Genomic DNA, 26,167 nt, shown 5'->3' with positions numbered 1-26,167 from the left:
AAAAAAAGAGACGTACCCCCCACCAGGCCACTACATTGTCAATGTCTTCAAGCGGTGCATCCAGATAGTCCTCAAGTTCTTGATGAGGCCTTTGTGTGGCTGCGTCATTTGTGACATGCGATTTGATAGAGCTGCGCATCCAGCTATGGCCATATGAGCCTTGGCGTGCAAGCGAAGGTGGTACAGCCATAGATGGCTCTGTAGGAGCCTGTGACGAAGTACTGGTTTGATGATATAGATCAAACTATATAAGATTAGTTAGTATACGAACCACAAGAGGCGAGTGACAACAAGTGTCGTACAACTCTCTCAAGGCATTGCATCCCTGTTTTGAAAAAACAAGGGGCCCATTTATCTTTGGTGTATGTGATCTTGTAGTTGGGATCAAGCGCTGCAACAAAAAGGTCAGTGTCATTCAAAGACATCAAGATACATAAATTACATACCAAGGCAAATGAAATATATGTCTGTGTCGTCTGTCTTACCATACCACTTGCATAGATTAATGATACCAGCCTCGATAGCTGTTGAGAAGCGGTTGAATTTTGATGTGTTTGCCATGTTTTGAAGTGTCTCTTGAAGACATTCGAGAACCGGAATCATTCGCCATACTGTTGGCTCGCGAGTCGCCGAAAAACTCTGTTGAGCATCTGCAGGTTCCTGGGTGTGCAGAACATAAGCATACACAATGAGCTATGAAAGATGAGGAGAAAAGACAAACCTGGAGGACTTCACGCATCAAGTCCAACTCTGTCCATTCTTGTGCCGAAAGCCTGAAATTCGTATATAACTTGCCCTTTAAATTCGGGACCTCGTCGCTGTCATCAGCGAGCTGGATGGATCTGTTCACGCCCTGAACAATGACAAATCAAGTAGTCAGCGATGTGATCATGTAGTATTAGTAAACGACTAACTTTGCGCAATTGAAAAATGCGCTCTAACATATTGAAAAGAGACGCCCACCGTGTGCGAACCCATCCCAAAAGCTCCAATGGGGGCTTGTTCACCTCCTTGCAACACTTCTGAAGGAAAACTCGAGCTTGAGGAGACTTCTGTACCTTGAAAAAAAGTGTTGTGTCAGTATACAATAGCAGATAGAATAATTTAGAACTCACCTGTGCAATGAATGCGAGCGCTTTGCCAATGGTGTTGCTGACTTCGAATTCAACACTTTCCTCATGATCGTCCTCATCTTCAGCCTGCTGAGCTGCCTTCTTGTGCAAGACACTTGCTGGTGTGGGCGCAACCTCTTCGACGAAATGTTTTGCTGCTAAGTGGAGTGCGTGCTCCATACAACTGAATACTCATCAGCAATCTTAACTAAAGTATTTAGTGGACAAACTTACTGTACTCGACGCTCAATCGGATTCCACTTGTCACCAGAAGGGTCAATAGAGCGAGCAACTGTCTCAATGGCAGTATCGTTGTTAGTAGTGTTGTCAGCTGTAAACCACCCAAGCTTTGTGCGGATACTGTATTTGTCAATATTCTCAATCAAAATCTTCCCGATATTCGCGCCACTGTGATTGCCATGGATGGGTGCAAACGCGAGCTGCTCTGTCTTGAGTTCCCACTCTTGAGGCTTTTCGGCCAGGGAATCTATGTAATGCGCTGTGATGGATAGGAAAGGATGACCAGGTAAAGATGTCCACGAGTCAAACATCATAGAAATTTTGCTGTCAACAAGCTTGAGTTTCTCTTTCACACGCTCGACTGCCATGTTTGCGCATTCAAGTATTTCATCCCGAGTTTTCGTACAGTGGGGAATATCTCGGTCTGAAAGTGATGGCCGAAGATACTGAAGAAGGCGGCGGAAGGGTCCCTTGTCTACAAGTTGAAACGCCTACATGTATAAGTATCTTAAAATATGTCAAAAATGAAAGTCGCTCACCTCATCCTCGGCCACAATGAGTTCGACAATGTAATCCATGAGTCCAGACTTCGTGAATGCAGGAACCTTGGGAGGAAGAGAGGCGTCCAAGGTTGCCTGACTGCATGCCATATCTGCCGTCTTACAGCCCTGAGGTATTGCACGATCGTGCATGACAAAACCCTGTTGTACGCAGCAGTCCCGATAAACTGGGAAATGGCACTTTGGATGGTGTGCAATGTGAGTGCATCGAGTTGAGATACCACCCTTAAAAAAGCACTGATGTAGTGGCACATTGTTGGCCTTGCATACCTCACACCACCACCCATCTTCACTCTCCTGGGTGTGGGGGTTGATACGACCTTTCTCCAAAGTAAATACCGTAGTTAAGTCAGCGCTGCGTTCATCCTTCTTGAGAGATTTACGGTCTTCGCGATCCTGGTCACCAAGCTTCTTTGTCTTCTGGTAAGCCTCGTCATGCTCGTGCTCATTCTCGTCTTCATCGTCTGTAAAATCCTCGAGCAGCGGAGCTTCTTCTTCAGCATCCTCGTCCTCTTTGCTGCTGGTACGAGAAAATGCTCGCTTGGGGGCAGGGGCACGCTGAGGTGGAGGTCCCAGAGCTGACCGTTTAGCTGGCACATTGTTGGCAGTCTCACGAATCTTCTCCATAGGTTTGATGGCTCGACCCAAACAACGTATGAAAGAGTTGAGATTGCCATTGTGTGTAGGAGCAGGGGTAGGAGCGGGAGCAAGAGGAAGCATTGGGGAGTCATCGTCGATGTCGTTGTACCACTCCATCTCACTTGCATCTTTCAGCGAGCCATCAGGGTGACATGCAGACGACATAGTTGTAGCAGGTAGAGCAGGTAGAAAACTATGCAACAATAAGTATATTTAAACTAAAATATAAATGGTTGCACACCATAAAACATCAAAACACAAGGATTCCGCACCATGAAATGCCAAAGTGCCAACGAATGGCAGAAACACCAACTCAGAGAGGCCAAAACATGGCAGAGCCGCGGTGTAGTGATTCATAATTGTAGGTAGTATGTCCTGAAACAAGCGACATTAGAAGTCAGCTAGTAGCCAGTTGTGACAGACAGTGAACTTGTTGTAACTTACTGGCGCCTTGATGAGTTGCATGGCTGAAGATGCCAAGATAGGAATGTGGGAGAACTCAGGTTGGATGATGAGGACGGATGAAAAGAAATATAATTACTTCAAGTAGGATAGAAGGGGGAGAAGACTTTAAATTGACGGGCAAGAATGATACTTAAACAGAAAGCCTCACCAGGAACATGAAGCTTCGATGCTTCGTTGCAACTGGGTTCGAACCGGTCCGGACGCATCCGGACCGGTTCACATGCACCAGGAAAATACCGAACCCAGGACCTATCAGGGGGTTCGGTCCGGGAAAAATACCGGACCTGTGACCGAACCACTGGTCCAGTCCGCAAAGGTCCGGGTTCGAACCTAGGTTCTGGACCGAACTGCGGCAGCACTAACTGCTAATCGCTGAAGAAATCGCTGAAGTCTTGTGTGGTAGACTTTTCCCTCTAATTAGTAACGTTGTAGCACATCTACTGATATTACTAAGTAGTAACATAAGCGGTGACGGTCAGGTGGGGTGGGCCCGGCTAGCAGTTAAGTACGGTACATATAAGGACGTAACTTCCCAGGACGCGACCCAAACGAAACGACTTGAGAACATACTACGACAGAAACCCTACATACGGTAGAGGCAAACTCACTGGAGTCTAGCATTTTCCCCTAATCCATGTCATTTTTCTTATAGTTCTACAACATTGGCGGCCTACTTCTCTCGTACTCCGCATCTTGTAGAGGACCAGCTTACATTGGTGGCAGTTGCCTATTGTGCGATGTGCGATGGAGTCAAAATACACAGCGTTAGTGTGTTTGACGTTTACCGTAACGTTTGTGCATAGATTTTATCCCATCCTCATTGTATGAACCCTTGCATATGGTGTGGTTGGCCTCTCTAACTGACGGCATACAGGGAACCTTCCATCAGTCTCGCAGACAGATGTAGTGAGTGTTCTGCGCTGATCTCTGTTATTACTGTCCTAAACGTACAAGGAGTGAGCGACATTCTCGACCGGATTGTTGCAAAATAGTGACTGTAACAGGTGTAAGTTCCTTTCGAGTGTCTGGTTCTACGAAGCATCGAACGGGCGTTTCAGGCAATATTACCAACTTCACACTAAATTCTGCAAATGTGATCGTGACTCCCATTCTGGGTGGTGAGTGACTCAGCTGCAATACCTCAGTGATATTGACTGACGTATCGCTAGCCATCATGATTGTTCGGTTATATGCCCTGTATCAAGGATCGAGAAATCTTTCTCATCGCAATCTTCCTGACTGTCAACATCACTTCTGCAATAGGTTTCAGCAATACTTCAGGAGGCAAGTTCTAGTTATATATCAAATAATCAGGCTGACCCGACGAATAGAGGAGCTCATTCTCTCCGGTACCTATCAGTGCACTCACAGCTCCAAGGGTGACCCAAATTTGGTATTGGTGATCTATATACTCAACACTGCATGTGAGGTCTTCGCACTGTGTCTTGCCGTCTGGATTGCTGTAAAAAAATTCCGTGACAATTCGGCACATCTACCTTTGTGGATTGTCTCAGAGTTGATAAAATCACACGTGCTTTACTTTGGAAGGTAAACTCATAATTTGACTTGGTTATCTTTGCCGCTGAAGCTCCGCACGAACTAGCTTTTTTGTTGCATCTTGCTTGAACTTCAGTTTTTTTGCTTCAGCAATCGCGGTATGCGGATCGTTCGCTGCATGTGACTGCTATTCATAATTTTTATAGGACTCAAATTCCATGGGAGTTGTCATATATTCTGGCAGTTCTGTCATTATCGCTGTGGTGCAGATGTTTGTACTGGGTCCACGCCTCATTCTTGACGTTCGAGAATTCTACGCTAAACTTGTAGGTGACTCTGATACAAGAACGGACATGATTTCGATTGTTTTGCAGGAGCATGTGCACATATGGCAGCTGCGTGTAGCACGGGAATCCTTGTATAGTATGGAATGTTAAATTCCGGCAAGGACGTAGTTTCGCTGCACAATGCATAACTTAATTTTCAAACGTCGCGCGAGCGCGTCGCGTCTCACTTGTCCATCCATCTCAAGGACGCCACCGCAACGCTGACTGCTTCACACTCCTTATCTTTGCTAAATCATAAACCCTTTGTTATGATTGCTGCACTATCTTTGTTCCTTTGCTTTAGACATTCGCCTGGGGTAAGGAGTCCGGGAATGGTCAGACTCCTTCAGGGACAGATTCACACCAGGTTTATTCCAACCCTATTACGTCCCGCCAGGAGTAACAGCTACGATTCATCATCTCCGCTCATCCATTTCACTGGTTCTCGGTTCAACTCCTTTGACAATATGTACGTTACGATGACCCTGCGTCAGACCGATGAGAAAGGAGCTGCTACACCGCCGGATGACGTTCGTGGGCACTGGTATCGAGTGGTTTGGTGATCTGGACAGGAGTCACGGAATCGTTGCGGTATTCATCGACGGGAAAAAGTTCAGAAGATCTGTACCTGCAGCAACATCATGATGCCGCGCAAACAGCAACGGATCTTCTGGGCTTTTAACCTGATGTACGGGACACACCATAAAGATTAGAAACCTCGGGAAAGGACAAGTTGACAACCCTGTTATCAACATAGATGCATTTGTTGCCACAGAAGGTCATCCGACCCTTCCTCTGACCCTTGACTTGTCAAACCCAGCAACCTGAGCAGCACAAATTCAGTCCTTCGCTTCGGGAACTCGATGGACATTGGAACACAGTGGCATAACCGGCGTATCTGTCATGCAGCTTACCGTGATCTTCGATACTCGCGCTCTTATCATCCATAAGGTTGAACGTAATCATGTGTCGATTGGGGCACCCAGCATGGGCTGCCTTGTTCAACCTCCGGATACATGCCGTTAGTAGGCCCCTCAAGGTCGAATCCAGCTCATCTTGTGCCAGCAGGACTTTTCTGAGCAACAGAACTCTAATAAACAGTGGGGGCAGTAACCCTATGGTTGGCAGGTACATCGTACACGTCCACAGCAGGTTTTGGAGACCTCGATGGCTTGCAAGCAGTTTGCTTCTTCGAGCCTTATCCATCTACTACCTCCGCCGCTCATTCCAACATCGTAGTATGAGAATTACCCCCGCATTCACATGGTTGGCCTCCGCTGGTATAACACAGTTATTCGATCTCGGACGGAAGCACTATGATCGTGGTCGTGGGCGGATCAAAGAAGGGCGGGTGGACAAATAGCCCTAGTACTATCAAATACTGGCCCAAAAAGTATCATCGACAGCGTCTTTGACGGGCGGATCAAAGAAGGACGGGTGGATAAATAATTCTACTATCCCAAAAGTATCAACGAAATGTAGTGACATCGTCTTTGACTAATTGACTAAACACGACGTTAATACCACTGGCAATGCCCAGCGGCTAGTTCTAGCGAGATGATCAGATAAAGCCATTAGCGGTCCACGTGGTTGCTTGAACAGCCTCTGAGCCATTTATGTCGTGTACCTTAAGGTCTCTGACTACATTGACACAGTACTTCGGCAGAGCAAAGCAGGAGTAGGAGTCACTGTCTTAAGTACCCACCGACACCCTCTCGATGATTTATCACAATATTTGGTGGTAACATGTATTCTGATCTGTTGCATATCACAACTCTCCTTCACATCCTTCAAGTTGTTATCGCCTCCGACGCAACTGTCGTCCCAAACCGGATCAACTTCGATCTCGACAATCAATTCGTTCTTCCTGTTGCAGAAGGTCAACTCCCTCTCACTGCTGCATATCCTACACCGCCGTCTGAGCCACCCGCAATCTCTCTAAAGACCCGACCAATAACTGTCTACCGCCCGAAATCTCTCGATGCTCACAAGCACGCTCGGTTACGGTCACTTCTTCATGCCGAGACTGAGCCCATTGAATGGGAACAGAAGGTAGTCTCAGGACCAGACATAGAAGACAGGCATACCCTCTCACAATTGGCACGCATGACTGCCAATGCGTACCAACTTCCAGGCCACAAGAACTGGTACGACCTCGATTCATCCTGGGACGTCAATACTGTGAGTGCGTCTTCCTACTACTTATGCTCACTTTTTAACAACCCTTCCAGAGCTTTCCATTCGGGTGGGATAACGACGAAGACGGATTCCGTGGCCATGTTTTCACTTCTAGAGACAGGTCTACAGTCGTACTCTCAATCAAAGGAACCACGCTTCAGGGACCTACATCAAAGAAAGATAAACTCAACGATAATCTACTCTTCTCGTGCTGTTGCGCCCGCGTTGATTTTTCATGGACATTCTCTACAGTCTGCGACTGCTATTCCTGGTCAGCCCTACATCAACGATGCGACGACACATGTTTGTCCAAAGCTCTCATACAGGACAGCCTCTTTTATTCCACGGGCGTCGTAAGTCGATCACCCGCATGGACCACCACAATGATTAACATCCTCGCATCCCCAGAAACTCGTGAAAGATGTGATATTTCTATACCCTTTCGCTGACATATGGCTTGTGGGTCATAGTCTCGGAGGAAGTCTTGCTTCTCTCCTTGGTTCCACTTTTGGATTACCAGCTGTCGCATTCGAGGCCCCTGGTGAAAGGATGGCAGCGAATCGTCTTCACCTCCCACTTCCGCCCCCCATCGGAGGTTCTTCTCGACCTCCGGTGCCTATCACACATGTATACCATAATGCCGATCCGATACCTCAGGGAGCGTGTACTGGTATTGCTTCGCCATGCGCTCAGGGTGGGTATGCTCTTGAAACGAGATGTCATTTGGGAAAGAGTATCGTGTATGATACTGTTCAGAAACTGGGGTGGCATGTTGACTTGCGTAAGCATGTCATTAAGGAAGTCATTCTAGAAGTTCTGGACCTACAGGACGGTTGGCCGGATGAGGACGGGAATGAATGGGATGTACCTGTCGCCCGCGAAGAAGAGGACTGCGTGGTTAGTGTTCTGGGAGTACTTTCGTTATGTTTCATTCAACTGACACCTTGTTCATGTTCATAGGACTGTTTTAAATGGGAATTTGGAGATTACAAGAAGGATAAGGATGGATAATATATATATCACCAGCCGCTGTATCTATCATGCTTTGTATTCTTACGTATCAAGGATCATCGATCACCACTGGCGAGAGCACAAGAGAGTCTCCAAGGGACTGTTGTATATTACTGCTATAGCCATGTAGGTATACCATCCAAGTTATGCATCCGAGCTCGCTTCTAATGAGTATTTACCGTAACGGATGGTAATCCCGTCCACCAATCGTCCTTCCTTGTACGATCACCTTCTTGATGTTCCTGTCATCCCCACAGAACAAGAAACGTTCCAACCATTCTATCAAGCTGTTGTCCGCGCTCTGCGCGGTGACACCATGGGTCAAGTCGCGGTCAGGATTGTAGCCCCATACCGCAGGGTTTCCCGTATCGTCTTCTCGGACGCTCACAAGGAGAGCATCGAACGCCTTTCCCTGCTCAAACGAGCCGATGCGGTCCTGTAGACAACAGACTTCCGCCCCACCGAGAGTAGCGAGGTACAAAAGGGTAGCAATAGATAGTTTTTGATTGGTGAACCGTCCAGGCTGCTTCTCATCACCTTGATATTCGTGGTGCTTGTGACCATGACGACCGCGCGAATGGGTGTCTTCCGAGCCTGATGACGATGACTTCGAGTGGCCTCCGTTGCACTTGCATTTCTTGTTATCGACAGCTTGTATAGCGAGCATCTTGGATGCGATGCTGGCGTGCTGGATCTCAGCTAGTATCGACGGGGAGTAGCCGCCAGAGACATCTGTGCCCAATCCAACCTGATCGAATAGAAACGTCAGTTATAGCAATCAGTTATTGGGAAACGGAAAACCTACCTTTACACCATGATCCAGGAGCATGCCGACTCTGGCCATGCCACTGCTTAAATAGAAGTTGCTTGTCGGGCAATGTGCTACCCCCGAGCCACGTTTAGCGATAAGCACCATTTCATCCTCGGTGAGTTGGACGCCGTGTGCCAAAACGGTGTTCTTGCGAAGTAAATGGAACTTGTCATACGTCTCTGCGTAACTGTTAGTCTTGAACAGGCTTTTAACCAGTTCAACCTCGGATTTGTTCTCAGAGATGTGAGTCTGGATGGCAAGCTCTGGGTTGCTCTGCGCGACTTCGCCGAGACGCGTCAAGAGTTCCTCGGTACATGAACAGCGAAACGCGGGGTAAGGATGGGATGTAGCAATGTCTCGCCGCTAACAGATTTCGGTAGCTCTTCGATGTAGCTGATTAAAGCCAAGGTGGTGTCGACAGACTCTTTGACAGACGGTTCGATGTAATTAGGTGGACAATTCCGATTCATATTGCATTTCTGAAAGCAATTAGAATTTGGTTGTAGTTTTCTAGAAGGATACGTACTCCGACAAACGCTCTTTGACCTGTTCCATCGTCTCAGCTAGTAGTTCGGATACGACAAGAGTAAACTCACCCGCAGTGTGGACGAGACTGGCTAGAACCTTGGTTGCTTCTAGATGCAAACTACCGTAATAACAGCATGTCGTTGTCTAATTCAGCGTCAACGTGATGATTAAGCGCATGAACCGATCGCTTACACCCGAGTTGACTATGCGTCGTACGACATGAGGATAAGTGCGTTCGGCATATTCGACGTTCTTGAACCTAGCTTCCGTCGGAAACGTGTAATTGTCGAGCCATTGCAGGAGTTCTAACTCCCCACCACTGAATGATGCGCATAAGGAGAGGACGGACATAATAGAATCAGAATGCTTACACGCCGAGGTTAGGGACTTGACAAGCATGCTACAGATACAAACGAATGGGTCAAGATATGAACGCTCTGGTAAGGTGCTGGACGGACCGCATGGGTATCAACCAAGCCAGGCATGAGGAATTCCCCATCATCCAAACAAATGAGAGTGATATCAGAAGGGGCATAATCATGCTGCGAGAGGACATCATTGAGCTTTGTGCTGTCTACATCCTCAACTAGCCATTCGATGTTACCCTGTGGAGATACGCAGATTAAACACTGAGGAAGAGCAAGGTAGTCAGTGAGTGATTGCGGGTTAATGACCGGACCATAGTAGACGGTGCACATCGTTAGCAGTATGGGTGGGTAGATGACTGTGGGGATGTGCAGCACGAGCCGCTAGGGTATAAGTACCGAAGACACGCTTGAGATCCGACTATTGCGACTTAGCCGGCGGTTCAATACAATGCCTCTTGCCTATGCGCTCCGACGTACGGAAACAGCAAGCAAGGGACGGGAATTAAGTGCATGAAGCCGGTCCTGTGACGAATACGCTACGAAGAGGGGGCCGAAAAAGACGTGCACGAGCTCTGCACGAGTATTCGATTGCCGGGAATGAGTGATTCACTTGGCGCCCGGTACTAGACGAGGTTTGGCAGGTCTCTCGAATCGTTATCAAAGGGTACGTGAGCAGGCTGTGTGAGAACTGACAGTTGCGCGCCTAAATGATCGTATCAAACATTCGTCGTGAAGATGATTCTGCCTATGCCCTTCTTGGGCCTGTTCACTAAGTAAAGATTGAAAACGTGCACACTGCGCAGTCCACACATATAGGTAGGTAACTATAGTCACTAGCTAGAGTCAGTATAGTACCGTTAGTAGTATGTAAATAGTTGTCATAAGTGCCTTGATGACGGCTGCCAGCGAGCGTCTTCTTGTGAACCACTTCAGACATTCACAAAAGTTCATGACGCTCACTCTTCACATCAGTCCCCTGGTCACATTTAAATGATTTATCCGAAATTATAAAACCCTGAATATTTAGTTTCCCACAATCTTTGTCTTCCTCATCCTCGCTATCGTCCAGTGGGCTCTGCGGCAGGCAGCTCCTGGTCCTAAAATCTCTGGTCGGAAGGTCCTTCAACTCGTAGTCACATCACTGCACCCATTCAATGCCTTCCCTTCGTCGTTCTTTTTCATCTCTGTCAGTTCGCTCGAACCCATACCCAACTTCACTATCAAATGGTAGTGTAAATAACGCTCGTACGCGTGTTGCAGGTCATGGTTCTCGTCGTTCCTCTGACTCGGAAGCGACTGAACGTAGGGTCCTCGCGGACATTGAGTGGTGGCGGGTTTCTGATGGACAACGTGACCTTGATGCGACCCAGGACCAGGTTGAACCAGATCAGGAAGTACAAGACAGCATGTATGTCTCCGCGGGCGGCGCCATTACCCTGTCGGGCTCTTCAAATAGTCCACAGACGCCCCCGCTCATGTTGCACGACCTTCCCCCCATAGACTTCGCCCAGGTAAGACCTTGATACTATCTATCGATAATGATGGTGTCTGACCGTCGATATCACTATCTAGTCTATTACTATGAGTCAATTTGCTGCACTCTCCATAGCCCCTCACTCTCCCACCGGCAGGAGACACGGCCGTGACTCCTCGGTTTCGTCCCTCGAGTCCACTCCCGAGATGCCCGAAGCTCCTTTGGAGAGCATTCGCTTCAGTATGATTGATGCAGATGTTACTTCCCATAATCTCGAACTTCCTTCCGAATTTGCGCTACCTGCTATAGGCGTCATCTCCCGGACTTCATTCGCGCTCTTCGGACTGCGCTCCTACACTTTCGCAGAGTGTCGTGACTTCGGAGATGATGTTCATCACTTTTCCGACGGAGCCTCTTCCTTCTCACTCGACCAGAACATCTTCCAATGAGTTCTCATCAATTTCTCGCTCTTAAATCCCATCCGTTCTGGATCTACATCCTCGCCGCCGCCGCCGCCGGCAGACGCCACCCCATAACTCTCCGTTCCAGATTTCATCCATTTCAACCTCATTTTTATCGCATCTTTTGCATACCATCCACAGTTTGTAATTTCACGCGTATATCTCCGAGGCTTTTCAGACTGGGCACATGAGGCTTGTTTTTACCTCTCCAGTGGAAAGCTGTTTTTTGCCTGCTGTTCCAGAGCTTTACGATTTACGCCTAAGCAACGCCTTTTACGCTCCCACATATTCTCTCCGTTCTCGCGCTCATAATGGCGTCAAAATCAAAAGCGCTACGTACTTGTTGCTTCCCTATCTCCGTCACCATCTGTAACGACTAGACATGCGTCCGTGCCTGCTTTCCACCGATCTTGTTCCCAAAATGCTTTCCATCCGAATCCATATTGGCTGTGATTTAACGACCCGTCACGACGTTTCAACTTACGACTTAGTGTACTTGCAGTCACCCCAGACTTTGTACATTTCATGTTTTTGATATCGAAACAAGACCCTGTACGAATGTATCAAGTGAAACAGATTGATAGTGCCAGATCGAAAGGCGTTCCATTCTTTGGGTATCAAGCGAGGTCAGCTATTGTGTAGAGCCGATTCCTCCACATGTCCATATCCGGCGAGATGCATCCCCGGAACAACAACCGAGATGTCACTCAGTTGTTTCACGGGCGATCTGATGGAGGGTGGGTGCGACAGGCGATAACAACCCGATGGACGTACAAATGGTTTGTAATTCCGGTTGCTTATCATGATAGAGTGCGATCCGATGCGTGAGTTGGGTCAACGTTGCATGCCAGCAAATATTGGGGGCCCGGACACCCTGCTCCAACGCGAAGTGGCGAGAGGGCCATATTTTAATGGAACATTTGGCGGTGGGGCATGCCCTACTGAGGGCCCGTTTGATGGCATTCGTGTGGCAGTGTCCGGCCCTCTCTGAGAGGGCTGCTGCGGCCGAGCGCGCGCTTTCCAGGCATGTCTTATTACCGCAGAGCGCTCGAGGAGCTGAATTGAAATTAAGCACATGATTCCCGAGCAGCGCATAAACGGCATACCACATCCTTCTCAACTCCATCAGCAATGCTTTGGATGATACTCTCAACTACCGTCCGATAGTTGCCATTGGGTTTATCGTCCCTGAAGCGCATCTTGCGCCAATGAGAAGTAACAGGATCCCAGTGAACTTCGACAATCCTGTCATCAATTTGTTCGCCTGATGACTTCATCCTGGCAGATTCATCCGTCAGCTGCAACAAGTATTGGGCGAAAGTCCTTACATCTCCCACTCATCATCGTCAACAAAGAGTTCATCGTAAGGTTCGTATTTCGGTCGTCCTTGTTCATCGCCACAGTACACATGAAGTGCGAAGAATGGTTTCGCGTGATAGTCTGGCTTCGATAGATTACTTTTTGATGCTGGGAACCGTAACACGAGCTTGAAATCAATGGAGTTCTCGGAAGGAGGTTTCCACTTCAGTCTTGGAATTGAAATTAGTATCGTCCCATAACCATGGCTAACAGACTCACATGTTTGGATCAGTACCTGACGCGTATGGCGTCTCCACGCAGGTATAAATGAGACCGTCATTGCCATGGTGTAGTGCTGGAATGACTACCTGGAACACTTCCTCAACGCCATAGGAGAAGCTGATATTCTTGACCTTGATGCTAATAAACGTATTAGAAACAGTCATACTTCCAAGTCAGATCACGCACTCAAAAGCCTGGCTAGCAGCCATGTGAGGGAATTCTTGCATCATCATTGAGAAGGGTTTGAAAAACCATTCTTTGAGACGCTACAAACTCAATTAACACCTAGATCTATGGGCTGAGGATATGAAGTACATACACCATATCGTTTGTCCAATGTTCGCGACATGACATTCTGCGCATCAACCACAAGGCAGTCAAACGCGAGAAACCGCAATGTCTCCTGAGGAAAATGTGACATTTTAACAGAAGCGTCGAACGGTGTTGCAATTCTGGCTTACTTTTTTGGTGCGAGGGTCTACATCAATGACGAGCTCTCCATCGACAATGGTATCTCTCAAAGGCTCCTTCCGTCGTTCGTGATGAGGAAACCAGAATCCTGGAACCTCGTAATAATCATTATGTCTGTCGATCTAGGTAACGTCAAGGGGTGTATAGAGGCCAAGAAGGACGCGCACAAGGTAAACTGCTTGAGTGCCTGATGTAAGGTCTGTTTGGAGGAAGAAAAGGACGCGAACACCATCAGACTTCTCGCACACCCAGTAACTGGCCAGAACAAATGAGAGGTGTCGGCAGACTGATTTTCATACTGACAAAGTCTGCTACTCACTCGCGATGTTCCAGCTGTTGCAAATGCTCCAATGCAAAACTAACTGGTTGACTACCAGGAAATCTAAGGACAAACAAGGTTATGAACTTCTCGACCATATGTCAGTTGGGCACTGTACCGCTCATGATCCAGGTGGCAAAGTCTCGCTACATGACCCTTCAACCACCGGTCTTGTTCAGAGCGTGGCGAAATGACAGCTCCTGGTATAGTTGGGATCCGTGGCATAAACGAGACAGAAAGGAGGACAAAATTCACTCAAGTACGTTTGACTTGTGAAAGTAGTTGTGACTTTATGTAAGCACATGCCAGCCTTTGTGGCACGCTGCGTAAAATTATTGTTCCATAGGAACTTGAAAACTACGAGGACAAATCGAACTGTAATACGATGGAAACTGGTAATGACACGACGATAGAAATATAGCTGGTACAGTAAACTCTACGAACTGATCTCTCATCGGTCTTCTGCCCATTCCTGAAGAAGACTTGAGATGATTTATAAGAATTAGATAGTTGGGACTTACGTTCTCTTTTTTGATTTGCGCCTTTGATCAAAATTTAGCTGGTGGTAGTAGTGGAAGAGACAAACAAAACATACCTCCTCCTCCGGAGTGAAGTCATTGACGATGTTAAAGAGACGACGAATTTCGTCAGGGGTCTTTCCCTTGATCATGTTAGCAACCGTTTTGCATCCGACATCGCTTGAAGGCGGTAAGAGCGAGCATTATGACTATCATCTTTGTGACTCACAGCAGCGACTTGATATCGAGATAATTTGCAGCGAGGATGATCTCGAACAACATCTCTTGGTCAACAGTTATGAACTTCTGGTCCCATTCACTGATGTCGGTTGTCCGCTTGCGGGTCTCATCCTGATTCTGGTCGGCGTCTGCGCTAGGCAAGGGTTCACCCCTGTGGTGTTCGCAGTACTCTATGACCTGTGCAATAGTGGAGTGTGAGCACGTGGCTGTCTAGCTATAGAGCAAAGAAAACGTTTGATCAGTAAATATCTTAAATGCTTACCTTCCTCAGTACGGCCGAGGAAACGTTAGCCAAGGGTATAGATTGATCGGTCTCTCCAACATCTGAGAAAGATCAAAATTACTCCTATGGACGGCAAAGATAAAAAGAAGAGTACCTTCAAGCATGTTCTTAATGAGAACACTGCGCTCGACGACCTCCTTGTCGACTACGAACTCCACATTATCGGAAGTGACGAGATGAACCATGTTGATATAGATGCAGTGAAGTGGTGACTGTGGTAACAAAGAAGCTTGTAGGACTTGTGACAATATTGGGGGGACTTGCAAGTCGTCCGTAACGCTTATATAAGTTGCCCGTCATTATTTTATGGAGAGAAATTATATAAATTATTAAATAACTACGTCTATTATGATTCTGTCCTGACTGCAGAGTGGATCGGTCTCAGTCCGTTTGTTGTCATTGTGTTGCTATTGGATTGAAGGTCTTATTGTAGGTAGTGTCCACCACATGGCTTGGACCCATTGGACAAGAACCAAGTGGTTTGCTTTGTAGTGACGGCAGACCGGTCTCAGGGCTGTTGCCATTGTGTTAATAGGCGAAGAGCCCACGAAGTAAATCATTACATAAAACTAAAAACCTCGCCTTACTACACCAAACCTCCCAACCAAATTAACCGTTTGACGCCATATTCCATTTTAGCATAGATACTGGTCATCTTTTGAGCTTCAGTGAGACTGCTCTTGAAATGAGTATTATATCATAGAAGCATTCTTGGCGCGTTACCCACCTGACTACATCGCGATCCATGATAACAGGAGAATTTCCTGCATCCTCACAAGCTCGCTTAATGCTGTCTACCATCATGTCAACGACTTGCTTGCAAGTAGTCGCTCCCGCGAGATCATCTGCAGGCTCTGCATATCCAGTGCTAGATCCACTTCTAACTCGAGCAGGGTCTACTGGGAGGGCTTTGAAAGCTGCAGAACAGACGTTGGTCGCACCAGCCGCGTTCTCCGAAACTTTAGACATTATCCCTGATAGGTTGGCGGTCTTCGTTGGCTCGCGACGTGGTAGCGTCGGCTTGTACTGAGTGGAACTATTGACCGATACCGCTGGCGGTGACCTCGTCAGGGCGTCTTCCGGACAGTTTCTGATTGAATAACTCGTCATGCGCATGCTGATTTTATTGCTGGCATGCCAGTAAATCGAAAAGCCAGCGTTCTGCACTGGATCCCTGCTCGCCTCTTCCAGAGGAGATATGATATAAGCGCCTATCTGACAATTGAGCTACCTGACCTGTCAACAAAAACCAACGTGACCTTTCTCGAGTCGTGCGATCGCATCCAAAGGGACGCAGATATACATCTTGGTCTTCTCCAAGCTGTAGTCATAGCTCTTTGGGACAGTCAGATATTTCTAACGTGTTATTGGACGACGTACGACAATGTACAGAGCGCGGGCACTCTAGCTCATGGTCAGAACAATGCTGAAAAATCATGACTGATGCTCACTAAGAGTAACACTTTCTCCTCAAATCGATCGTCGAATTTGACATTCAATTGCTCCGGGCTGAAGATCGTCCACCCAGATATCAAAGTTTCGCCTTCAGATAATACGCGAGCGACAGAAGTTGCTATAGCTTCTGCTCTGATCCTTGACAAACGAATGAGTTCTCTAGGATCAGTCGACTGTAACTTGATGAGAAATTCTTCGAAAACAGAGAGAGTCCTGTAGCCAAGCATAAAGTCGATGATAGCTTGACAAAACCAGTCGCTGAAGGTCGCGCTGTACATTCTAGCAAGGGAGTTTACACCATCGTTGAGCATACCCCCCAAGTCTCGCTTCCCAGTCCTGACTTATCCAGTTAATAGTAAAAAGATACAGGGAAGGATTAGCTGACCTGGTAAAATCACCCTACCGATAGACAGTCAGCTCATTCGAGTTAGGTTTTAGAAGTGAATCAAACACTTACCTTCAAGGCAGATGTACCAGCACTTCAGGAGAGGACTAAGGTAAGAGCAAGCTTTCCGACAAATCGTTTTACACCTACTATGCGCGACTGATCGCATCACCATTGTTGGCCCAGACTATGCAACTCTCTGTTATTCCGTTATCAAAAAGAACGACAGCCACTAACCATCATTAAAAATAACCTCCACTCCCGACTTTCCACTTTGGGGAGGACTCAGAAGTCCTACAGCCTCAAGCTGCATGCTCATCACATGCCTTGCAAAGGCAGACTGTGGCTGATGTTAGAAAGGGGAACAGGGGCGGGACCTACGGCTCACTTGGACAACGTTAGTGCGGTCTAAACAATCAATACAATTAACCCTGAATACACCCTTCTGTTTTGATAGGAGCATGTTGTTCGAAACCCAGAAGAACCTATTTTATTGAGCTCGTAATGTCGAAGAAAGTCGGATGACAGAATATTCGTACCCTTGTTTTTCAAACACACGTTCGAGTTGATTGATGAGCTTGGAAATGTTTTCGTACCTGCTAATATCAGGAACGCGTTATCCGTAAGCAAATGATACTAACTTCAGTCCCCTCGTTTCGCGGTGGAAATCGAATTCGCAGTATCTGTAACAACATTCGAGTTCTGTCATCAGAATTTGTCGTTGTGAACTTACCGAACATCCTTCACATCCAATTTAGTTGCATATTCACGATACGCATTTGTAATCATTCCCTCCTTCCCATGTTGTTCTGCAAGATTAACAATGGTCTAAGGAAAGGTGAATGACGTGATATTAGATATCGATTGCGAACCCTACATGTGGACCATACACAGGGACAGCACGACGGAAATGGCGTTTGATGGCGTCCAAATTCTGCGCAGGGCTTCTTTCGGGTGCAAGGACAGGAGGTGGCTTCATACTGTAACCTGATTGCGTCCAAAATAGCGGAACTTGGAACGGGTCATGCAATGCATTGCGTTTTCAACAAACAACTGCTTACTTGAGCCTCGAATTTGCACATGGCTAAAAACGTTGCTTATTCCGTTCCTCTGAGGAGCCTCAAACTCAGCGGAATAGTAGAAACTGAGCTGCTCACCTGAACTCTCATGATTACTTCCGTTTCCACAAAATTAGCTACATTAGCCTCGTCGTCCACACCCCTGCGTTGATATCGCAAACCGGCCCTATCTCTGGAGCGTCGCGAGATAACTATGTAATCAACGGGCTCCGCTGAATCATCTTGCATGGCGGAGGTATCTTTGGGTTGATCAAACGAGGAGATCTGAATATATCCCTGCATTATCGGTGTCACATAAGAGTGAAGCTGAGATTGGATCGATCAGTCAATGCTAAACGAATGTTTGATGCAAGGCATTTACACCAGCGTCCATAAATGGCTTGGATAACCATTCATTCCACCAAAAATGACGGTCGACCCGTCTCCACAATGGTAATATAACAGATGGCTCGAAAAGAGCGTCCACTTTGTCGTCTAGTGGGTTAACATTCGTATCTTTCGGAAGAGCATCCAGTTCCGAAAGTAGCTTGTTTTGAGTATGCATCTTGGTGAATTGCTCATGTTTGTGTTGCAAAGATCTTGTGATGTCTGAAGAAAGTGATGACTTGCATGTCTGGCGGGCGATGATGCGTGCACTCACCAAAATGTAGAGCGAAGTACATGTCGCCTTTCGTGAATTCTCTGAGACATCCGCGTATAATGCGTGCCTCGAGCTCAGAGTTACGCTCCTCTGAGCTATCCGGTGGTGGTGCAGTTGCAGCTATGATGGAACTGATCACCTTGTCAGGTACTCCCTCAGCATCGTGTATTATGGAATCAAACAACTCTCGCTCATCGAGGAGAGACTCCCCTACGTCTGCTCCTTCGGATGTGCTCGATGCGCGCTTCGATAGACGGCCCCAGAACGACATGCGATTTGCAATCGTCGATACAGGAGAATGGGTCATCGACACATCGGAAGCAGGAGTTGAAGCACCGGATGATACAGGTGAGGCAGGTCGACCGGTGTTATTAACGGAGAATTCCACTTGATCGCGTGGAGTCAGGATCTTCACTTCCTCCTCGTCTGCAAATTTCACGCGAGGCTCCCCCGAGGTCCCTTCATCAGGGACCTGGAGATCGTCTGCATTGCTCACAAGAAGGGAGGATCTGTTTACAGACGTGTTACGAGATGCCATGCGCGAAAGGATTGATTTGGCACGGTCCTTCACGAGGGGTATGGATACAACACTTTTCACCCCATAAATCAGGTGTGAGGCATCAAACACTGAGTTTCATGTGAGTTTTACTATGTTCGAAGATAGAAGTCGCTCACATTGCCCGACGTCAGATCGAGACGTTATGACCAAGAGGTATGAGGCTAGCCGGAGAGTATTCAGTTTTGATTTAATCACGATTGAACAGATAACGAAGTCTTGTTACCATTGAACAAGGTCATTAAGCCCACAATCCCATAGATGACCACACCCTCTTTCCAATCAACAGAAGGCCTTCCACGATCGCTGGGCAGTTCTGCTATGTGTGTTGTCTTGCCCCATGACACGCGAACATATGACACGGGGTAAGGCAGTCCTGCGCAGTGCGGACGCATGAGCAGACCATCCTCCGATGCAAGCAACGTAATGTGCTCGTGAGGATTGGGGTGTGGAACTGGAGGAACGACATAGTTCGGTTGCAGACCAACAGTGGTAGCCGCGGGGAGTGCTGTCGCCGTACGACCAGCCATTGGCGGCTCAGGAGCAGAATATTTGGCAGAACTCGGAGTCGCATTCTTGGATGACTTGGGGAACAGACGTTTCATGATTGTACAAGTCTTCTGTCGTGCACGCCGTAGTTATACTTAAGGACTCCGTCAGGTCCACCCGACTCCACCGTGGCTACTATATCGACCCACCCTTCTAAATTTAAGTCGTTACGTCGTAAAGGTGAGAGCTGCAGCCCAGCCTTGAGCCAATTTAGAAGTCACAACAAAAAGTTGAACAGGTACATATTGTCAGATTGAGAGTTGATTTCAAGCCCCGAGAAAAGCAACCCAAAGGTACGCTATGAAGCTTGGCAGGTGGAAACACTGCGTTCGACTTTTACTACGGATACACATATATACAGTAAAGTATCACGCCTGTGCTTGTGCTTCGGGAGGATTGGCCGAACTGTGTCCTTCCACACGTAGGTCATAGCCGTACCCGTGACCAGGTGAGCCGGCAACATTTCCTGGTCCTTCATAGTGCAGCTTTGTGATATCATAGTTTCCTGAACATGGAAGTCAGTCACAGTGAACATAAAGAAATGACTTGCTAACGTACCGATGAACTTCCAGCCATCCTCCTTCACGTGGTAGAGGTTGCAAGTGTTACCTGAGAACGCATCTCGGTGTCCGGCGGCATAGATACTTCGCCGTCCTAATTCTTGTGCTTCCTCGTCCGTAAGATCCCACCGATATCCCTGATCCAAGACACCATAGGCAAATGTGCTTCCCGATCCCACTGAGAACAGATCGCCTTTCAACCGCGTGCCATCAGAGTCAACGTAGAATACTGCTGGACCCTTCAACATGAATCAGTTGTGGGTTGTCCATATATTTACACTGGTACTCACGGTCTTGTCCCAGCCGCAGATCATCGTACCCTAAAAACTGTTAACGGACTTGATGGGAAACATGGCATATGAAGACTGACCATGCTCAGACCCATTCCCTTATAACTATACACAAGGTTGCTCAAGTACTTGCTAGCAGCTGATACTGATATCCGTTCTCGGTTTCTGAGTTCATGCAATCGACAATGCATGCCGAGGTATGTTTCCCAGAACTGACAATCAGCTGGAGAGGATACGTCAAAGCTAATAAATACAATGAGTCGATTTCATACCAGCACCGCCAGCCATCGTACCCAACAAGTAAGGGTTGATCTCAATGACCTTCTTGACTGTTCCAGATGCTAAAGACCGTGTTAGAAGAGCGACAATGCAGCCTGATATATACATACCGACGTAGCTTCCAGCGGTAGCACGCGAGTCGACTGCCACAATTACCCCGCCTTGGAATCTAAATGCAAGCGTGGTTGTTCCATGCTGGATCTTGATTCTGCATGACGGGTCTGCATGATCATCAGTGTGTAGCCTCAAGAATGCGGCAGGCTGCGAGATTGCACGGAGTTTTTAATTGCACTGAGGACAATAATGGTAGACCCACGTCTGGAACAGATGGGACAACGAAGCCTGGCACTCCCTTTGCCAAGGTACCGAAGCCAGCCTCAGAACCCCACATTGCATCTGAGAAATCATTGTCCTCATCTATCGTTGATTTAGAAAGTCCTGCATTTGGCCCCGAATAACGCTGTAAGATGGAGTTCATGGTAGTTGAATACAAGATGTAATAACGTAGCTGACGCGGCTTACGATCACTGTGACGCGTCCAAATGATGAGTTGTGTGTACTGCTGTTTGGCAAAGCCTTCTGAAAATAATACAGCTAAACTGATTTCCGACTCAAAGTTTGTACCTCCAGCCAAATTTCAGCTTTCAGACTTGTCACCTGGGGTAGCTATGTTTCACAAGTTGTATGACATCCATGCACTATTCGCTCTAAATTCCTTTTGATATCTCCACAAGTGCCCTTCGCAAGTCGTCCTTCAGGTCCTAACATAGATACGAATGCTCAACGAAAAGAAAACCAGTAAGCCACGCTGAGACTCACTGTCACTTCTTCTACACCAATGCTTAGGCGTATAAGAAGAGGATTTTCGTTCGGATCTGACTCGACCCGCTGCTCTACCAAAGACTCAACACCACCAAGACTGGTTGCCGGCTGAGGTATATCAGTCATCAACGCGCTCACTGCTTCCTGATAGAAGTGTCTTACCACAAAATACTCCAGTGAGTGAGGCAGTTTCTTCGCATACTCTTCCTTTGCAAGCTTTTATTCGAATGAGGACAAAATCATGCATTGTGCACGTTTACGCACCAAGATCGAGAAACAGGCATTGAATCCACCTTCCATCTGTACCGAAGGGTTGAATCCATTGGCATCAGTCTCCTGAAGGCTAGAGTGCCAAACTTTGGTGATCACTCCACCAGGAATACCATCGTATTCCTGACCCTCTGGAACAACGGCTCTGCTGAGCCATTGTGCGATTTCCGTGCCACTTGCCGATTGCCTTGGGATGCGCAGATGCATCGTTCGAAGGGATCGTAATAAAAGCCAAGATTCCAGGGACCCCATCATATTTCCCATGTACACACGGTCGTGCCAGAGCTGACAAAAATGGGCTTCAGTTGGTTTGGGAATTTTATAACAAATACCTGTGTACGTTCAGCCTCGGTCTTGACGATAATAATTCCGCAGAGCAAATCTGAGTGGCCTCCAAAGTACTTGGTTCCTGTGACAGATCAAAATGTTATCAATGATCATATCGTGCTTGGGATGAAAATTACTATACCGGAGTGAAATACGCAGTCTGCCCCCCATTTGAATGGGTATTGAAGAGGCGGAGGACCAAAGGTTGAATCTATCAATAACTTCCCTCCGACAGCGTGGATCTTAGTGACGGAAAATGAGCGCCCCTGCTGATAATCTGTGTTCTTTCGAAATATACCTTGTCCGCATAATATTGAATGTTTCTGACAGGGATCTAGATCATCAATTTTTTGAAACCAAAACAGCTCGAAGACTTGCCTCGATTCACCTAAAGGGTTCAAGGGGCTCTCGAGCCAGCAGAGATCTCCCTCTCGGAATTCATCGTCTAGGCCAATGATCGGGGTATCAGTAAACCTCCCTTTGATGTAAGTGGATATGGAGCCGTGACAGCCCATATATCCTCCGGAAATTGCAATGCGTTTGGGTTTAAAGTGGACAAGCGCCTATCAAAGTGACATAGGGTCACTTTAGTCAACCACCTGCATGCTGCATCGACATGATGTTATGGCAACTCACAGAAAATGCAGCAGCTAATCCTGACGCATAGGTGATTGCATGTCCTTGCTAGGGAAATAAGGCATAGATAAGGCATGCTCCGATTATTGCTGCAATGGGACCTACATTGACTTTACTCAAGATCTGTTCCACTCTCGATGTGACATTTTGCGAATAACGGGAATAGACATGTTTCTCGGGATCCATCGCTCCAACCCTCTCAGGGTCGTCATAAGGCACAGCTCTTCGGAACGCTACATAGATGATGAACTGCTGCCCTAGCAAGTAGCGGGGAACTTACTCGTGGTGACAGAGATGGAAGGAGCCACTTCACTTCCTGGTCCATGATCACCATGAACGAGTTGTGTACCGCTGAGTTGGCATGTCAGGCTTTGGGGACTCATGCTAGTTAGTAGTGATGAGATGTCCGTGAGGTACTTACTGCCATTACTGGTGATAAAATTTATATGAAAGTGACTCACTCAGAGGTCACCGGTCAAGTGCTATTCCGACGTGCTGCCCGGCGGGCCGGAGGTTGATAGTGATCATGCGATCTCTTGTGGAAGTGAGGGATACATTCCTTTAGTACGACAGTAATAGTATGCTGAGGTATAACAGTTGAGCTAATACTAGTACTCAGTAATAATATGTGTTAGTTTGCACACGAGAGGCGTGTCGCATTGCGCTATGATCACAATTTTCCCAACGAGTTCTTTGGAGTCCTGGCATAATCCATCACACGATACATCAACTCTACCCAATCTTGCACCCCATTCTTCCCGACGTCTCTCAACCACTCAATTGAATCTCCCGACTTCTCCAAATCTTCCCATGCAAACCTCAATTCCACTTTCTGATCGTATAATTCTTTCTCCCACTCTGTGACTTTGATGAGCGGAGTCCCCGACCCCATGCCCTGCGCAAATTGATACATCGCGTCTCGATAATCCCACTGGTCTTGCCTGTCGAATCGGAACCAGGCCTTGGCGACAGCTAGAGGTGTTGAAGCACCAGCGCGTTTAATTTTATCACGGCGAGTGATGATATCGACCGTTTCTGCGATAGGATCTAGAGATGAAGGATCGGAAAACGCTCGCACAATCGCATACGCTTGAGCCTCCATGAGTGGAAACGGCGCGACCCTTATGATCAAGCCCATGAAGGCGATTGACGAGATAGGATACGGTGATTGAAGCGGAAATAAATGCTTTGCAAGGGGGAACACGTGGTAGGTTGAGTTGAAAAGCTTGCCGGGAATTAGTGGAGGGAAGTCCGGTGGTATGTCGTTGATGATCATGGACGCTCCCTCTAAGAAGGGGAGATGCATACGGAATCCGGTTGCCAGAATACAGTAGTCAATATTATCTTCCGTCGTGCCGTCGTCAAAAACTACTTGTCCGTTAGCCTTGAGTTCGATAAGCCGACCTCTCCGGATGAGATTTTCAGGGTCGTTCTTCTCTGTGCCAGGGAGCGTGACAGAATGAATGACCACCGAGGAAACTGTGCACATCTCAGCAGCGATGTCGTCACCACTGGGTCCGCTTCCAACAACAAGTATTTTGTCGCCAAGAAAATCAGGTTTTCTATACCATGCAGAGTGAGAGGCTCTACTACGCTTCATCCAATCTGCCAACCCTGGCAGTTCTGGTATGCGGGGTAAATGATAATGCCCATTTGTGACGATCAAGTGGTCATATGCAAAGTGTCCGCCATCCGAAAGGGTTACTATCCACTGAGTTGATTCCCATCGTGCATCTAATACTGTGGTATCGAACTTGATGAGGGGTATAAGATTGAAGCATGCAGCATACGATTCGAGATACGTTTGCACTACATGTGCTGGCGGAAACAAAGGAGTCTCTGGCGGAAAGGAGTAGCTGGTGTATGCCATGATAGGATGAGGCACATTCGTGGTTAATGAATCATAAAGAGGCGTCACAGGAGCATTGTAGTCGTCAACAACCGGCGGTGAAGGCAGCCTGAACGGGATCGTGCTCAGCAACTGTTGATGTTTTTGAAGCAGTGTGAGCTCACCATACTCCCCCAACCTTTTCCCGGGTCTCATACGCGACGACCGACCATTTCCCTGACTTGAAGTAAGCGGACTCTGATACAACTTTCAGAGCAGCAAGACCTCCCGCTCCCGCTCCAATGACACATATCCGCTTCTCACACTGCAAATTATATCCCAGTAAGTCTGGAGGAATACCTTAAACAAAAGCAATTAAACGCCAAACCAAGTTGAGAGCGATAGAAAAAAGTACTTGGCAGTATTTCCATGGACAGCGGATATGGCAGTTGAAGATATCAAGACGTCCGGCAATTATAGCGAGCGTAATCACCGAGTATCAAAATGTGGGAGTGAAGTATATAAAAAGAATGCGTAAATTTACCGCACGGCGCCCAGTCGTTTATGGCTTGGTCTAGCTAGTAAGGTGTTGGAGGCCGCGCTGTAGCGCGACATGTAACTGGGATTGTGGAAGCTGCGGGAGCCGTTCGGGTCGCTTGGACACTAGGGATTAGTAGATTGACTGTTAGGAAATCCGTGGGACGAGACTTGGAGGAGACTCAGAAGGGCGGCCATGGCAGACCATATGGCCAGTGCTAGAATTGGTACATTTCACCCCACTTACCATCACCCAGCCAGTACGTAACAACCCACCCCGCAGATAATTTTTACAGTGCTAAAATTATTTGCCGGATTCACCATCTAGCAAATGGGCACGTTCCGCGGCACATAACACTACTTTAGTCGGTAGTTTATACTATTTTCTCCTACCGAGTCATCAGTGGTGGTGGATCTCGCTTGTTCCGTCAGTTGATCAAAAGCGATATAATTGGACAGATCTAACGTGGTTTGTAAACCTAGCGAAAATGTTACTCACCACCGCCAACATACAGCGTGCGCCGCCACCGTTGCGACTTGTCCGCTTGTCCATAATGCTCGCATCCACACAAAACCCACTTAAGCGCCAAACTCTCGTCGTGCTATCTCACGCTAACCAAAACCACTTCCTTGAGCTCCCACTTCATTTCCGTCTGAATCTTTCGGGTTATAGATCACTCCGTGTATTGTTTCAAGCGTCCGCAGTTGCTACGGAAGAACATGTCACTGACATGCACCAATTTAGATAGTTTTGTGAGACTGCTTGTGGGTTGAGCATTGCAACACCTTGAAATTCAGATCAAAATGCAAGCACAGCCCGTGAACTTGCAGATGTGTCCGTTGGCTTAGCCTGGACAGGAAGGCACGCAAGG

At 47.4% G+C, this 26,167-nt stretch overlaps 11 protein-coding genes across 11 annotated transcripts; 3 read left to right on the top strand and 8 right to left on the bottom strand.

The window, feature by feature from the left end:
* Positions 1–1,342: 1,342 nt before the first annotated feature.
* On the bottom strand, positions 1,343–3,391 carry F5147DRAFT_758226 (uncharacterized protein; the record flags this gene model as incomplete). Its single annotated transcript, XM_041440396.1, has 7 exons — positions 3,165–3,391; positions 2,996–3,091; positions 2,793–2,926; positions 2,183–2,744; positions 1,892–2,053; positions 1,759–1,843; positions 1,343–1,404 (listed from the first exon to the last, which is right to left on the bottom strand). The coding sequence occupies exons 2-7, from the start codon at positions 3,014–3,016 to the stop codon at positions 1,343–1,345; spliced, it is 1,026 nt and encodes a 341-aa protein (XP_041297741.1). The 5' UTR covers positions 3,017–3,091; positions 3,165–3,391.
* A 362-nt stretch (positions 3,392–3,753) lies between these two features.
* On the top strand, positions 3,754–5,484 carry F5147DRAFT_649100 (uncharacterized protein; the record flags this gene model as incomplete). The annotated part of the gene is made up of 9 exons (XM_041433318.1): positions 3,754–3,784; positions 3,891–3,922; positions 4,056–4,134; positions 4,348–4,564; positions 4,650–4,671; positions 4,720–4,839; positions 4,888–4,931; positions 5,144–5,308; positions 5,334–5,484. 9 exons carry the CDS (start codon positions 3,754–3,756, stop codon positions 5,482–5,484), a joined length of 861 nt encoding a protein of 286 aa, XP_041297740.1.
* A 995-nt stretch (positions 5,485–6,479) lies between these two features.
* F5147DRAFT_751138 (alpha beta-hydrolase) lies at positions 6,480–8,098 on the top strand. The gene is made up of 4 exons (XM_041440182.1): positions 6,480–7,020; positions 7,071–7,370; positions 7,426–7,914; positions 7,978–8,098. The coding sequence occupies exons 1-4, from the start codon at positions 6,586–6,588 to the stop codon at positions 8,026–8,028; spliced, it is 1,275 nt and encodes a 424-aa protein (XP_041297739.1). The 5' UTR covers positions 6,480–6,585; the 3' UTR covers positions 8,029–8,098.
* Positions 8,099–10,458, bottom strand: F5147DRAFT_673762 (uncharacterized protein). Its single transcript, XM_041435770.1, has 7 exons — positions 9,826–10,458; positions 9,739–9,767; positions 9,560–9,686; positions 9,419–9,511; positions 9,154–9,318; positions 8,834–9,112; positions 8,099–8,776 (listed from the first exon to the last, which is right to left on the bottom strand). Exons 1-7 carry the CDS (start codon positions 10,063–10,065, stop codon positions 8,204–8,206), a joined length of 1,506 nt encoding a protein of 501 aa, XP_041297738.1. The 5' UTR covers positions 10,066–10,458; the 3' UTR covers positions 8,099–8,203.
* A 248-nt stretch (positions 10,459–10,706) lies between these two features.
* F5147DRAFT_351374 (uncharacterized protein) lies at positions 10,707–11,830 on the top strand. Its single transcript, XM_041429347.1, has 2 exons — positions 10,707–11,246; positions 11,308–11,830. Exons 1-2 carry the CDS (start codon positions 10,890–10,892, stop codon positions 11,656–11,658), a joined length of 708 nt encoding a protein of 235 aa, XP_041297737.1. The 5' UTR covers positions 10,707–10,889; the 3' UTR covers positions 11,659–11,830.
* Positions 11,831–12,184: 354 nt separating this feature from the next.
* Positions 12,185–14,312, bottom strand: F5147DRAFT_673757 (mRNA capping enzyme). Its single transcript, XM_041435769.1, has 10 exons — positions 14,160–14,312; positions 14,042–14,104; positions 13,890–13,977; positions 13,713–13,844; positions 13,571–13,654; positions 13,438–13,517; positions 13,249–13,389; positions 12,999–13,199; positions 12,777–12,948; positions 12,185–12,726 (listed from the first exon to the last, which is right to left on the bottom strand). Exons 1-10 carry the CDS (start codon positions 14,264–14,266, stop codon positions 12,505–12,507), a joined length of 1,290 nt encoding a protein of 429 aa, XP_041297736.1. The 5' UTR covers positions 14,267–14,312; the 3' UTR covers positions 12,185–12,504.
* On the bottom strand, positions 14,312–15,342 carry F5147DRAFT_673753 (Skp1 family, dimerization domain-containing protein). The gene is made up of 6 exons (XM_041435768.1): positions 15,177–15,342; positions 15,062–15,123; positions 14,789–14,976; positions 14,637–14,739; positions 14,563–14,583; positions 14,312–14,513 (listed from the first exon to the last, which is right to left on the bottom strand). Exons 1-6 carry the CDS (start codon positions 15,265–15,267, stop codon positions 14,493–14,495), a joined length of 486 nt encoding a protein of 161 aa, XP_041297735.1. The 5' UTR covers positions 15,268–15,342; the 3' UTR covers positions 14,312–14,492.
* Positions 15,343–15,474: 132 nt separating this feature from the next.
* F5147DRAFT_673741 (phosphoinositide polyphosphatase) lies at positions 15,475–19,975 on the bottom strand. The gene is made up of 20 exons (XM_041435767.1): positions 19,424–19,975; positions 19,317–19,361; positions 18,642–19,268; positions 18,363–18,589; positions 18,080–18,307; positions 17,984–18,032; positions 17,800–17,933; positions 17,656–17,750; positions 17,564–17,605; positions 17,462–17,518; positions 17,311–17,407; positions 17,160–17,262; positions 17,073–17,109; positions 16,995–17,016; positions 16,923–16,936; positions 16,534–16,873; positions 16,463–16,486; positions 16,342–16,417; positions 15,810–16,293; positions 15,475–15,756 (listed from the first exon to the last, which is right to left on the bottom strand). Exons 1-20 carry the CDS (start codon positions 19,800–19,802, stop codon positions 15,669–15,671), a joined length of 3,168 nt encoding a protein of 1,055 aa, XP_041297734.1. The 5' UTR covers positions 19,803–19,975; the 3' UTR covers positions 15,475–15,668.
* A 1-nt stretch (position 19,976) lies between these two features.
* On the bottom strand, positions 19,977–21,431 carry F5147DRAFT_673739 (20S proteasome subunit). The gene is made up of 7 exons (XM_041435766.1): positions 21,192–21,431; positions 20,986–21,136; positions 20,869–20,937; positions 20,677–20,819; positions 20,597–20,626; positions 20,305–20,545; positions 19,977–20,251 (listed from the first exon to the last, which is right to left on the bottom strand). Exons 1-7 carry the CDS (start codon positions 21,351–21,353, stop codon positions 20,115–20,117), a joined length of 933 nt encoding a protein of 310 aa, XP_041297733.1. The 5' UTR covers positions 21,354–21,431; the 3' UTR covers positions 19,977–20,114.
* A 24-nt stretch (positions 21,432–21,455) lies between these two features.
* Positions 21,456–23,437, bottom strand: F5147DRAFT_350972 (cystathionine gamma-synthase). The gene is made up of 11 exons (XM_041429345.1): positions 23,211–23,437; positions 23,036–23,163; positions 22,931–22,978; positions 22,673–22,857; positions 22,593–22,617; positions 22,437–22,536; positions 22,300–22,376; positions 21,962–22,252; positions 21,860–21,913; positions 21,695–21,805; positions 21,456–21,636 (listed from the first exon to the last, which is right to left on the bottom strand). Exons 1-11 carry the CDS (start codon positions 23,311–23,313, stop codon positions 21,583–21,585), a joined length of 1,176 nt encoding a protein of 391 aa, XP_041297732.1. The 5' UTR covers positions 23,314–23,437; the 3' UTR covers positions 21,456–21,582.
* Position 23,438: 1 nt separating this feature from the next.
* On the bottom strand, positions 23,439–25,595 carry F5147DRAFT_351166 (FAD/NAD(P)-binding domain-containing protein). Its single transcript, XM_041429346.1, has 3 exons — positions 25,174–25,595; positions 24,944–25,118; positions 23,439–24,888 (listed from the first exon to the last, which is right to left on the bottom strand). The coding sequence occupies exons 1-3, from the start codon at positions 25,187–25,189 to the stop codon at positions 23,601–23,603; spliced, it is 1,479 nt and encodes a 492-aa protein (XP_041297731.1). The 5' UTR covers positions 25,190–25,595; the 3' UTR covers positions 23,439–23,600.
* Between the last annotated feature and the right edge of the window lie 572 nt (positions 25,596–26,167).

This window comes from Suillus discolor (assembly GCF_016758755.1).
Source record: "Suillus discolor strain FC423 chromosome Unknown F5147scaffold_6, whole genome shotgun sequence".
In the NCBI taxonomy this organism is placed as follows: Eukaryota; Fungi; Basidiomycota; class Agaricomycetes; order Boletales; family Suillaceae; genus Suillus; species Suillus discolor.
Note: the sequence above shows the minus strand (reverse complement) of the source record. Positions and strands in the feature narration are given on the sequence as shown.

Excerpts from the sequence above, each read along its gene's own strand:
- F5147DRAFT_673757 (XM_041435769.1), bottom strand. The coding sequence starts at position 14,266 with ATGCCACGGATCCCAACTATACCAGGAGCTGTCATTTCGCCACGCTCT. Across the intron at positions 13,978-14,041 it reads CAACAGCTGGAACATCGCGA|TTACTGGGTGTGCGAGAAGT; the intron begins GTGAGTAGCAGA and ends TGTTCTGGCCAG. Across the intron at positions 13,200-13,248 it reads TCAGGTACTGATCCAAACAT|ACTGAAGTGGAAACCTCCTT; the intron begins GTGAGTCTGTTA and ends TTCAATTCCAAG.
- F5147DRAFT_673739 (XM_041435766.1), bottom strand. The coding sequence starts at position 21,353 with ATGAACTCCATCTTACAGCGTTATTCGGGGCCAAATGCAGGACTTTCT. Across the intron at positions 21,137-21,191 it reads TTGTCCCATCTGTTCCAGAC|CCTGCCGCATTCTTGAGGCT; the intron begins GTGGGTCTACCA and ends GCAATCTCGCAG. Across the intron at positions 20,820-20,868 it reads TACGATGGCTGGCGGTGCTG|CTGATTGTCAGTTCTGGGAA; the intron begins GTATGAAATCGA and ends TATCCTCTCCAG.
- F5147DRAFT_351374 (XM_041429347.1), top strand. The coding sequence starts at position 10,890 with ATGCCTTCCCTTCGTCGTTCTTTTTCATCTCTGTCAGTTCGCTCGAAC. Across the intron at positions 11,247-11,307 it reads CCCCCATAGACTTCGCCCAG|TCTATTACTATGAGTCAATT; the intron begins GTAAGACCTTGA and ends ATCACTATCTAG.
- F5147DRAFT_673741 (XM_041435767.1), bottom strand. The coding sequence starts at position 19,802 with ATGAAACGTCTGTTCCCCAAGTCATCCAAGAATGCGACTCCGAGTTCT. Across the intron at positions 18,308-18,362 it reads AGCCATTTATGGACGCTGGT|CTTCACTCTTATGTGACACC; the intron begins GTAAATGCCTTG and ends ATCCAATCTCAG. Across the intron at positions 17,751-17,799 it reads TCCCTGTGTATGGTCCACAT|ACCATTGTTAATCTTGCAGA; the intron begins GTAGGGTTCGCA and ends ACCTTTCCTTAG.
- F5147DRAFT_350972 (XM_041429345.1), bottom strand. The coding sequence starts at position 23,313 with ATGAGTCCCCAAAGCCTGACATGCCAACTCAGCGGTACACAACTCGTT. Across the intron at positions 22,858-22,930 it reads GATTAGCTGCTGCATTTTCT|GCGCTTGTCCACTTTAAACC; the intron begins GTGAGTTGCCAT and ends TCACTTTGATAG. Across the intron at positions 21,806-21,859 it reads ACTCACTGGAGTATTTTGTG|CCGGCAACCAGTCTTGGTGG; the intron begins GTAAGACACTTC and ends GATATACCTCAG.
- F5147DRAFT_751138 (XM_041440182.1), top strand. The coding sequence starts at position 6,586 with ATGTATTCTGATCTGTTGCATATCACAACTCTCCTTCACATCCTTCAA. Across the intron at positions 7,371-7,425 it reads TCTTTTATTCCACGGGCGTC|AAACTCGTGAAAGATGTGAT; the intron begins GTAAGTCGATCA and ends TCGCATCCCCAG. Across the intron at positions 7,915-7,977 it reads GCGAAGAAGAGGACTGCGTG|GACTGTTTTAAATGGGAATT; the intron begins GTTAGTGTTCTG and ends TCATGTTCATAG.
- F5147DRAFT_673753 (XM_041435768.1), bottom strand. The coding sequence starts at position 15,267 with ATGGTTCATCTCGTCACTTCCGATAATGTGGAGTTCGTAGTCGACAAG. Across the intron at positions 14,977-15,061 it reads CCTCGGCCGTACTGAGGAAG|GTCATAGAGTACTGCGAACA; the intron begins GTAAGCATTTAA and ends ACTATTGCACAG. Across the intron at positions 14,514-14,562 it reads CGCAAATCAAAAAAGAGAAC|GAATGGGCAGAAGACCGATG; the intron begins GTAAGTCCCAAC and ends AGTCTTCTTCAG.
- F5147DRAFT_673762 (XM_041435770.1), bottom strand. The coding sequence starts at position 10,065 with ATGTGCACCGTCTACTATGGTCCGGTCATTAACCCGCAATCACTCACT. Across the intron at positions 9,687-9,738 it reads CAAGTCCCTAACCTCGGCGT|TGGTGGGGAGTTAGAACTCC; the intron begins GTAAGCATTCTG and ends CGCATCATTCAG. Across the intron at positions 9,113-9,153 it reads CCCCGCGTTTCGCTGTTCAT|AGCAACCCAGAGCTTGCCAT; the intron begins GTACCGAGGAAC and ends GAAGTCGCGCAG.
- F5147DRAFT_351166 (XM_041429346.1), bottom strand. Across the intron at positions 24,889-24,943 it reads GAAAAGGTTGGGGGAGTATG|GCTGCCTTCACCGCCGGTTG; the intron begins GTGAGCTCACAC and ends GATCCCGTTCAG.